The sequence below is a fragment of the Rutilus rutilus genome (assembly GCF_951802725.1).
Source record: "Rutilus rutilus genome assembly, chromosome: 23".
Classification (NCBI taxonomy): Eukaryota; Metazoa; Chordata; class Actinopteri; order Cypriniformes; family Leuciscidae; genus Rutilus; species Rutilus rutilus.
In genome coordinates, this window is record NC_140233.1 from 25,680,805 (window position 1) to 25,693,286 (window position 12,482).

The 12,482-nt window shown below is 35.6% G+C and overlaps 1 protein-coding gene across 1 annotated transcript in view; it reads left to right on the forward strand.

Moving 5' to 3' along the window:
- mafb (MAF bZIP transcription factor b) overlaps positions 1 to 12,482 on the forward strand; it is a 76,366-nt gene that overhangs the window by 7,352 nt on the left and 56,532 nt on the right. Inside the window, exon 2 of the mRNA XM_084397773.1 lies at positions 2,571 to 2,638. Within this exon, the coding sequence (XP_084253899.1) occupies positions 2,571 to 2,598 (28 nt within the window). The 3' untranslated portion in view covers positions 2,599 to 2,638. The remainder of the gene's footprint in view (positions 1 to 2,570; positions 2,639 to 12,482) is intronic.

Genomic DNA, 12,482 nt, shown 5'->3' on the forward strand with positions numbered 1-12,482 from the left:
CTAATGAACCTTACTGTAAAGTCTACCATTTATTATTGTTGTATTATATATTTTAATTTATTGTTATTTTTCCCCCATTTCTGATGAACTATTCCTTAATATATCACAATGTCTAAAGTACGGCTGATTAACATTGCCCATGTGTTTAGTGTCTTATAACGCGGGCAAGAAGGATTCAGTACAGGCTACTAAAGTCTATCAAAACATTTATTTTATTTTATGGATAGCATCGTGCAAAAAGTGCAAAATGAATTAAAAACAAGTGAACAGGAGCAAACGTTTCAGCACACTGCTGTCTTCAGTGCTCACTCTGCAGCAAACATTCACCCTTTTCTTGATAAATAACAATTTCTTCTAGTTTTCATGAGTCTTATAAAGCCAAAACAGCTTTACAGAATCGTAATGTTTACCTGAACTATCCCGTTAATTGCAAAAGTATGACAGAGTTTAAGGAAGAGACCATAGACGAATAGACGAGTGTGTGTGTGTGTGTGTGTGTGTGTGTTTTGGCCTTGTGCCCATCCTGTGTTATACCTGCATCTCAATGAAGCTGGCAAGGTGATTTACTGGCAAGGTGTCTGGACTGCAGTCTCTCGCTCTCTCTCTCTTTAACCAGCGAGTCAAAGCGACATTGATCTCTCAGCCAGGCAAGGTGACCTACAGAGCTCCACTTCCCAAGCCTCTCTGTCCTCGTCTTCATCTCTCCCCCTCTCCGTGCGGGTCGTGACCCCGGCGAGTGATGTCATGTCCTGTGGCAGAGAGCACAGCAGTGAGGGGAATATGAAAACTGAAGCGAGTCCTTGAGCTGCTCTGAGCCACTCGTATCAATAACGCGCTTCACAATGTCCCGTTTCAACACTCTACCGCGCTTACTTTGCTTTTGAACCACTGTTACATCTATCCTCAAGGGAGAGCGCAGGCAAAAAATGACTATTTTGTCATTCATGTGTATTCACCTCGAAACGTTTCTCTCTCTGTGTCTTTTGATATGTTAAAGTCTGCATGAAACAGAAGTTGTGCTCTTCTTTTCTTCCCTATTGTGCCGTACATCCGAGTGAAACGGCTTCTCAAACAAGAACAAATGTGGGCGGGGCTTGATTGTGTCCGTGGGGAATTGATTGGATGGTTGTGGTTTGCTATTGGTGGATCTCATGTGAGTGACAGGTTGCCCCGCCCACATCATCAGAGAAGATGTCCAGGAAGTTACTCTGATTCAAGATTACTGAAGCATGGATAATGATGTGCACAGATACATCATTTATAATAAATACGGCAATATTCCAAAAAGAAAAATAAGAATAATCAGTTTTGATTTCATGTTGACTTTAATGATTTTTTTTTTTAAATTGAATATAAAAAGATAGCAAAATATCCAGGCTGCTGTTTTCTAAACAGTGGAAGTGGATGGTGACTGTCTCAGAAAAGGATAAATGCAAACACATTTAAAGCAATATAAAAGGAATAGTTCACGATAAAGGAAAAATACAATGCATGGTCAGTGGAAAAATTCCCACCTACATTTTTCTGAAACTTCAAAAACACACCTTCACGTTCAATTCACTGCAGTTTCCTGCTGTGGAAGTAAAACACCAATATTTATGCTGTGGAATTATCTTAAATACCAGTTTCCCACTGGTTTCCCAGTTTTAAAAAAAAATGCGGACATGAACGCCCTCTCAAGTCAAAATTTCACAACAGGAAGTAGGAATTTTCTGAGAGCATGCTAAAATGGCAGGGTTAACAGTTACTTCAGCATGTTTTTTATGCTGGTTTTTGTTGGGTTTAGTGAAGGTGGTGCGTTGTTTTCAAACGATATTTAGAGAAGAGAGCCTTCATGCCACTCACCAGACTTTCCACATCCGAACTGCAGCGATACACACAACAACCAAGGTGATATGAGGTGATGTCCATCTGTTTGGGAATAACGCTGAACGGTTTTGGCGCCACTTACTGGACGTTTCAATTTGAAAGTGAAAGTGCCGCGAAACATACAAGAAGCAACGTATTATTATAATGCAGAAATGTCGCCACAGCCAAGCTTTTCCACTTTTGAGAAATCATTATTTTCTTCCTTCTGTGAAACACAACGGAGATCTAACCCTTTGTTTTCCACAAAAGAAACGTGTTTCAAATGTGACCGTTTGACAGGAAAGTTGACGTTCAGCTGTGCGCAAGTAAACACGTGTTCGCGTGCACGGGTTTTGGGGGAGCTCTCTCCTAAAGCTCGTTTAAAGGCGTTTTAAAGCATCTCTTTTAAAGCTGTTATCACTGCATTTAAACGCTGTTCACATCCTGAGGTAGAGGTGTACAGGATGTTATCGTTTGCTCTCTAAACTTTCTGGAGATTTTACTCTAATAGAGTTTGCTGTAAACACAAATGTCACGCGCAGAGGTGTGTGTACAGTGGCATGAGGTCAAAGTTCACCAGCCTGTCCCGCAGTGATTACAAAGCAGAATGAATGGGGTGTGTGTGAAGTGAACTGGGTCGAGGGACCGTTGTATTTTATAGAATTATAATAATTATTTTTTGTTATTTCTCTTTCTTTTGCATATTTTGTTCATCATGGAAGGACATCACGAAAGTTTCTACACCTGTGATACGACCTCTGACCCCTGCCCTTTGCCCCTGCAGTCTGAGGTAAGAGCAAAGATTGTCATTCTGACTAGATGAAAATTATCACTCCCTATTTATGAATACAATAGTGTATATACTAGTATAATAATAGTGGATTTTTCTACATGTGATATTTAAACGAAATCTTGTCTGCAGTTCAGAAATTGAACATTGTGTTGTTTAAAAAGAATAAAAGTGAAGTAAAATACATTTTACATTAAATTATACGTAATACACAAAGGAGTACTGAACCGATATTAAACATATTGTGCATATTTTTATCTTAATTTATGTGGTTTTATAAGTAGTATTCCAATTATAATTTTGTAATGAGTATTTCCATGTTTGATTATTTAAATAGTGCATTATCGTTTTGTTTGTGGTTGTCAAGGAAAACCCTTGTTATGATGTGCAGTGTGTGTGACGCATATGCTTTACTCTCTCGCAGTCATATTCTCATATATACAGTAGCTTATGTATTTAAATATCATTTATTTAGCATGAGACAGTCATTACTGACTAGCAGGCGTGGTGGAAATAAAGGAAGGTTATTTTCTGATGTCTGGAGGTTTGTTGACGGTCACAGTGTGACATCTGTGAGTTTGTTCAGTGTGTGTGTGTGTGTGTGAATGGTTTGCTTTCAGGTGTGTAACGGAGTGTTATTGATCTTGTCACTGGTTTACCCAACATACAGTAAACCGACCGGCTACCAGAAACGGTCCTGCCTCATATAATAACTCCTGTGAAACACTGAGGTCCAGAAACTGGCCAAAGCTGGTTTTGCTTTAAATCTGCTGCTGAATATGATTTGTGAAGGTTTATTTGAAAGATTAGGTTAAGTTATGGTACTTTACTAGAAAAACCTGTGTGTGTGTGTGTTAGGGTTGTAACGGTATACCGGTATGGCGGTTTATCACGGTATTGACATGTACGGTTATCATATCGTGAATATTTGCTTATCCACGGATTTGGGGGAAAAAAATGAAACCAGATCAGATCTCACCTGCGCATATGCGAAAAACCTTCCTTGAAGAGGGATCTCCAGTTATGTCCAGAAATGTGGACGAAGAGTGGCTGCAAAAGGAGGAATTACGTCGAACATGTTCTCCCATATCCGCGAACATGTTCTCCCATATCCGCGAACACCATCCCTGCGGATAAAGTTTCACTTATAACTTATGGCCGTGTTATTTCCGTGTTGCTGAGGGAATTTACAATATCACGCAGATGTCACGTAACATGTGCGATTTGATAGATGGATGAATAAATCTAAAATATAGCTGTGCAATAAATCAAAAATTGCTATACGATTATTTCATAATGTTATTTATTCATCATCAAACACACTCTGACTGAAACTCATAGGAGTTTAGTACAACCTGTCAAAATAAAAGTTCGATTTAGCTTAAATAAATATATTACTATTGTATAAAAGAATGTAGTCAATTTAAAATTATATCAGCAACAAAAATAAAGTTTATTTAAACATTATTTAAGAAATAATATCGTTTTTTGTCTTTTAATAAAACAAATTATTTAGTAAACCTCTGTTGTGCAGATCTGCAGACAAACAAAAGTTGTTACATTTCATCTGATTGCATTTTCAATAATATATTTGTATTAAATCATAGAATCCAGACAAATTATATCAGACAACCCAGAATTTCTGAAGAAATAAAATACATTTCATAAGACTCTATTATCTTATTATTATCTTAAATAACAATTAATAAATTAAGAATAAAAATAAGTGAAGGTTTTATTAGACATGTTTGTTCAAATGGGAGATGTGCAGCTTTATTTTTTCTTTTCTTTTTTTTTACTTCCATAAAAAGTTTTTTTTTTTATTATTAAAAAAGTTTGTTTTAATATTTTTTTAATAATAATGATTGTTTAATACCGTAAACCGTTAAACCGTGATGTTTTCTGAGACGATTATCATACCGTGAAAATCTCATAACGTTACAACCCTAGTGTGTGTGTGTGCGTGTGTGTGCGTGCGCGTGTGTGTGCGTGCGCGTGTGTGTGCGTGTGTGTGTGTGCGTGGCCTTGTTCTAGTTCGCTGAGGGTGAATCTGATAGGACAGTATTGATGTTCTGCGTTGATTCTCCAGCATTAAACCGCATATATCCGCTGCAGTGAAACACAGGTGAGGTCATGATCAGGGCTCAGGAAACACACGCCTGTTTGTCTTATCTTCGTGCGGACACACTTTCTTTGGTGTCATCGCTGGGATGTTGTTGTTGTTGCACAGCGATTGTGAAAAGTGATTTTGTTTTTGGTTCTTGGTTTTACGACTGCGTGCCAAATCCCTTCTCTATCCTCATCCCGTCCGCTGTCTAAATGTGTGTGTGTTGGTATGTTGACTGTAACCAAAGCCAGTAAGGATATGAGTTATATTTAGCAGCTCCTCCTGAAGACACTCGTGTGGATAAAAATACAGGCAGACTCAAGGAGAAGCGGTCCTGTCCTGCTCTCATCCGGCTGAGCTCCGGCTCGGCTCAGGCCTGGGAGACCGCGCTGTGCTGTGGGTTTTAGGACGTTTAAGCAACTCTTCATGCTGTGTCTTTATATTTATGAGATTATTAATGCTGTTTTTGTAGGATTTCACTGATCAAAGCGCATCATTTCCACCAAAACGCAGCAGTCTTCCTGTAGCCTGTAGCATATCTCTCTCTCTCTCTCTCTCTCTCTCTCTCTCTCTCTCTCTCTCTCTCTCTCTCTCTCTCTCTCTCTCGTTTAACTGAACCCTAATACACACTGTTCAATAGCAATAGAGAAAGACTTGTTTTGGGGTCAGTATCTTTTTCCCCGCCCTTTTTATAGATACATAAACAGATAGACACGTTGATGGATGGATGGATGTCAGGGTGGAGTAAGATCATCATCAGACACTTTCAGTCATTTTTTTCACCCCATTAATTTATATGAAAAAAAAGTTTGTTTTAATATTTTATTCAGTCAGTGTGTGGAAGAACCAACATGCAGGAAGACATTTTGTTGTCATATGGCGAGACAAGCACACAATTCTAGGAACAATGTGTCAGATCATTAAGTCTCTAAAATATCAGTTAATTTGGCCTTTTTATGACATGACGAGTTTATTTCAGGCTGTCATGTGGAATAACCCCAAGAAAATGTCACGATATTTATGATTGAAAAATGTCATGATATTTATAAAAAGAATACTTTTTTAATGTAAAGCATACATCCAATAATGTATATATACACACACAGTATATATTATTTATTTATTTTTCACTTGGTTACACCACATGACATATTTAGACTAAAAAAGTTTATTTAAATTTGGAATTATTTATATTATTAAATTATTAAATGGTTTCTAAATGTTTATTTAGAATAATTAAAGATTTTTATTTTTTTTTACTAACTAAAACTAACAAATAACAAATAATTACATGCAAAGTACAAACATTACATGCTTCCTTAAATTAAGTACAATCAACTTGGGTGTATAAGTCTTTTCAACGTAAATTATATTAAACTGACTTCAAAAAATTAGTTGAATCTCATATAACTTATTAAAAAAGTTGAAAATTGCATAACTTGTTTTGACGAGTTAAAGCAATGTAAAAACATGTCATGTTTTATTGATAATATTTTTTTTTTACAATGAGAACTTATATTTCATAAACTGATTAAAAATCTTCTTTTACACACGTGTTCAGTCCTCATGCGAGTCCTGAGGGAGCATCAGTGTGACTGTGTGTTTACGGGCTGGTATAATCTCACTCGTCTGGTCAGTTGATCTCGTCGTCTCCTTCAGACTGTGAGGATGAGTGTGTGTGTGTGTGTGTGTGTGACAGAACTGGCACCCATAACCTTCTCTCTTTTATCCCTTTATTCTCGCAGTAGATCCGATGGCATATATTTCCCCGGGCCGCAGGAACAGTGCGCCTCTTCGACTCCTTGTTAGCTTGACAAATAACTTCTGTGGGCAGAAAGTGCTGAATTTTAGCTTTCGGTGTCTATTTTCTGCCGGCTGACATTAATTTTGCGAGCTCTGCGGGAACTAACTATCAGAAATAAATAAATAAGGAAATAGCAGGGCTGAGGCAGGGTCTGTTTCTGAACACGCGTTCACACCTCGTATCTGTGTGTCTTTAACCTGCTCTGTGTGTGTGTGTGTGTGTGTGTCTTCACAGACATGCTAAACACACTGCAGCACACATTCAAGCATGTTTAATATCTCTCAAATTATGTGCTATAAAATGAAATTTTGGATTTTTTGGAATTACTTTTGGATTTTTTTTTTATCAATCTAATCTGAAATTTACAGATTAATCAATGAACTAATTCTAAGACTGAACATCTTTTAGTGATTAATGCATATAAAATGTATATAAAATATTTACACCAATAACAAATTGATCTGATCAGTTGATATTCATAAGTAAATTCAGAAAATAAACTGAATTTAACAAAACATTGACTTTAAATGCATGCATATTTGACAGGGTTATTATGGTTAACTAAAACTAAAACCATAAAAAATGCATTACTTGAAATAAAAATAAACATTAACTCCAATACAATAAAATATAGTTAGTTGCCAAGGCAATATTTCTCATTTTTGTTTACTTTAAGTTGAAGTACTAAAATAACTAAAACTAAATAAACTTTATAAAAACTGTAAACATTTAATTAAAAACAAAAACAACAAACAACAATGAAATTACAAAAACTTTAACTAAAATAAAAATAAAAAATATAATTCCAAATCTGAACAAAAACTATAATAGTATGTTGATGATACTAAAATGTCACAGATATTTGGCAGAAAAGCGATTATGTTTATGAAATTTGGTCATAATTCACATTTTTAATTTACAATTCATAATTGGTTGTGGTACTAATCTTAATTGTTTTCAAAACACAAAAGACAAATGAAGCTTGTGTTGATAGTAATGCAGTTTATACGGTAATGGATTGCTGACCAAAAAAAATAAAAAAATATTCACAGGCTCAAAACGTGTGTTTTGGATATGAATATAGTGGAATATAATTGGAAATCTTGAAATTGTTTACACATTTACAGACTCTCTGAATGTATTCTGATGCAGTGATGAGAAAAATCCCCCAGAATCCGTCAGTATGGCTGTCTTTCAGAAACCCAATATCCGCACCGGCTCCGGCTGTAAGTGCTTGTTTAAATTTTCATGTCAGGAAGTGCAACAGAGCCGTTACGGGGAGCGAGGGGCTTGTGAACGCTTTAAAAGGCGTGTTTAAAGTGTTTTACAGGTATTTTAAAGGCTTGTTGCAGAGAGGCCTGCGTTTACTGTCGCTGAACCTTATTATCAGCAGATGTCCTGACCGACCCAACTCTCCCAGAATGCACCACGGGTCACATGCACTAGCTACATTGCAGTCAGCCTGACACGCACATCATGAATTTCACACTTCTGGAGGTTATTATTGTCAGGAAACATGAGGCGACCACAAATAGTTGTTTTGTATTATTATTTTCAGCTATTTTAGTGATTCGGTCTTCGACTGTCATGCAGTGCATTCTGGGATTGTCTCCTCTGATTTAAAAGCATCTTAGATGTGTCGCTTAGGTTTCAGATTTAAAATGCCTTGGGAAAAGAAGTGTGCTTGTGTTGAATGTGCACTTAACTTCAAATCTTAGTATCTAAAGTATATTTACAAAAACTGTACCAGGTAATATATTAATACTATAAATAATAATATTAATATAAAAGGCCACTTTAGTGTATTTAAATAGTCTTCCTTCATGACTGTTTCTTAACACACTTAAGTAGACTTTTAAAAAGTGAACTTGTAATAATGTTAAATTAAGTTTTACTTTAAAGGCCATTTTAAATATTAATTTTTTTTGTCATGCTCTAAAGAAGCACACACACTTGTGTTGACGGACTAACGCACATGCTAAGAACTTGATTATCATTTTTACTGTAGTGTTACATTTAAAGTTAATATATTTTAAGTGCACTAAATTGCAATTTCATCATTAATGCGTAATATTTAAACACATGACACGTTTCAACAGACTAATGCCATTAAAATTATATTTTAGTTTATCACACTGTACACTTTAGCCATATGTCAAAGACAATAAAAGTGATTATGAAATTTAGTCCTAGTTAAAAGCACAACTAATTCAATTCTCAACTTTAAATAATTGCATTTCATATACATTGAATTGAATACATTTTCATTTAATGGCAATTAACATGCAATTAAGTGTCTGAAAACATTTCATTCAGTTCGTACTCAAGTCTTTTAAATAATATTAATTTCATAATAAGTACTCTTTTTAAAGTGTACTTATTCACAATGACAGGCACACATTATAGGTTTTGATGCATTAGTAATTCATTTACTGTAATTTAATTACTTCTGATACTTCAGCATTAAATACTGTATAGACTATATAGAACAATTCTAAATAAAACAATAGTGGATTTTAACATCTAATGTTAAACTCTATGTTTTTAATGTAACGTTCTCCGTCTCAAGAATAATGTAGGCTGTGCAATGTATTATTATATATGTCTATCCTGTGCTTGATGTGGGGTTTAGTAGTAATGCAATAGTTTTAGCGAGAGTAATTAGTCCAGTAATCTATTTACACTGTTGAGGTGTAATTAGTATCTGGTAATGAATTGGTTTTGTGGAGTATCTTGCCCAGCTCAGGTGTGTGTGTGACGCTCCTGTAGAAGAGCTCGTCAGGTGTGTGTGACGAGACGAGAACACAACTCACGGAAATACACAACATGCGATAGATCTGCGTATCTGGGGAAAGAAGCCGACTCAGTGTGTGTGTCACACGTGTGTGTGCGGCTGAAGAGAATTGCTCAGAATTGCGAGATCATTTGGAATTACATTTTGAATTTTGTTATTTGGTGGCGGAAACAAGCTTTCATACGTAATGGGTGTGTCTGGATGTCTTAATTATTTAAAAAATATTAAAAATGAAATTCAGAAATACAATGTCTAGAATACATCTTTTCTATGATGTTTTTAATGAAATTATTAAACTTAATTAAACTGTATTTTTATTAATTTATTTTTGAATGATAATTTAATATGTATGTGTGTGTGTGTGTGTGTGTATATATATATATATATATATATATATATATATTTGGAACATATTTGCGTTTTGATCTGATGTTGACTTTGAGGCCTGGAGCCCAGTGATATGGCCATTCAAACCTTCATCCTCTGCTATCCCACAATCCCCTGCTGCGACACACACACCTCCACCGCACCACTTCTTACACTCTCGCCTCACGCTGGGGCTTCAGTGATGCGGACGCTTGACCTCGTGCACACACACCTTTCCTGACCTTTAACCTTCAGTGAATCTGATAGGCTGACGTGACCGGCTCTGACCTGAGAGAGAGAGAGAGAGAGAATCTGAATATTGTGTGTGTGTGTGTGTGTGTGTGTGTGTGAGAGGAGAGAGCGGGCTGTGTGTGATGGGAATGGGGGGAGGAACAGTACAACAGCTCTGCGGCAATTACAATAATTTCAAATTAATATGAGGATTCTGGTGCATGCTTATCTGCATAGTGGAAGCACTTCCACATCAATCAAAATGCAGTGGTGTATTAACCCCCCCCCCCCCCCCCCACTCACACACACACACACACACACTCACACACACTCACACACACATACATTCACACACAAACACACACACTGCCGTACATAATCAACGCTGTACACACTGCTTTCCCCCTCAAAGATAACTATATTTGTACATTTTCTGAAGGAAATATGTTTTACTTTCCCGTGCAAAACTTGCGGCGTGATGCTATAGGCCGTTGCCAGGGCGTTGCTAAGGTGGTGTTTAGAGGTTCAGCAAGTTGTTGAACCATTTTCTTTCTTTTCTGCATGTTTGTTGGTCGCACCACATGACTTAAGTTTGGCAAATAACGTTTTTCAGATATTAATAGGCAGTAAAGCAGATAAATAAATGAATTAAAGACATGCTCATCATAGATTCAAGTCGTCGTGTTTATGAATTGCTTTTTTAATATACTTTTTACTGTATGGAAATAGAAGTGTAATGTCAGAGTGATGTTTACGCTAGTAATCGAGTAATTATTGAATTCTGAGAGCGCTGGAGAGATTGTGAAGTGTTTCGGTGTGTTTTGTTCCACACCGCGTCTCGTAACCTCAAGTGCCGCCCACTTGAAAATGTCAAACAGAGGAAGGAAAGCGTTTGACGGCGCTCGGCTGTTTGTTCTCGCACACAATCATCGTTTCCACTGCGCTCATCACTTTCTGTCCAGATCACACATCGTAAATAGGACGAATTAACCAAGCTCAGTTCCGTTATTGTCACCGCAACAGTCATTAAAGTGTCTGGGCTTTTCTGGTTTGACAAGAGTGCCAGTGATCATAATGCCATTCATCAATATTTCTCTTGCTCATACTGTGGGGGATTTATTCAAAGCTAATTAATACTTCATTTGATGACTTTCATGACGTCTGTCAGCGATTTGAACCTGATTAACCTTAACCTGAAACTTGCCACAAGATGATATTTTAGTATCGTTTAGGGCCCTATAAGATACTTTTTATTAAATTTTTTCACAAATTCCATTTTATGTTTGTTTTTTCATAAAAATTTTCCTGGATTATGATTTTTTTATTTTTTTTTTACTTAAATTGCCATTTTTGTAATCAAAAAGCATATCTAATTAAGTTAAATTATGAAACTTATACAACTTAACATCAATGTATTAAAAGTTTAACAAAAATTGGCAACAAAAAAATAAATCTCAAATTAATTTTTTTCTTTTTACATTTTCTGGATTCCTATGGTTTAATTACATTTTATTCATCAAAAAGCATGTCTAAATAATTGAATTATTAAAAACAACAATTGAAAATATATTTTTTCATTTCTATGAAACTGTGTTTGTTCTTTAAAATAATGAATAATATTTGAATATTATAATGAATATATACTGTTTTAAGTTTTAATAAGTTTTAATAATATTTATTGTTATTGTTAGTGTTAGTGTTATTAATACATTGAGACGTCGCTAAATTCTACAGAACAACAGTAATGTATGTCTGTCTCAATTTCTTCAAGTTAAGCTCTTGCCGTGAAGAGCTTTGAGTTTCTGTGTGTTCGATATGACGACAGTTTTTCTCAAATGAAATGTTAACGTGCTGATGAAGTGACTCTGGAGATGAAGTTCATGTCTTCATATAGTGATATATGTGGTATATATATATTCGTGTTTTACTGTTTTTATGGATTCGGCGATTCCTTCCGTGTTTTCCGCATCCGGGAGATCATAGGGCCCTAATAATTGAGATACCGTTATAGTTTTTATTAGTTTTTATTGTTACATTTTCTGATTTAATTTAAATTTTAGTTTACATTTTAGTAAAAAAAAATTTTTTTTCTTTATAAAATTTTTTTTTAATGAAAAATATATATTTTTTGTTTCAGTTTTAGTCATTTTAGTAACTAAATGAAATTCAAGATTCAAACGGTATAACGGTGCTGACAACCACTCAGAACACAGCTAATGTGCTAACAAACAAATGATCTGAGCCATGCAATTCACATTTTTATTATTATTATTATTATTATTTACATAAAGAATTTTAGGAAAAAAATCCAAGGCGAAGTCGATACCTAAATGAACTTAATTGAAATCTCCATGAAATCCCCAGAGCAATGAAAGAGCCTCTTCCTGTGGGTTTGTTCTGTGTGAATCAAAGGCAGCCGCCGCGGGACGGTGTGTGTGTGTGTGTGTGTGTGTGTGAGGGTGTAATTCCCTCTGCGAGGACACCTCATTTACAGCCACAACATTCTGTGGATAAAAGAGTTTTTTTAAGCGATTCAACACTC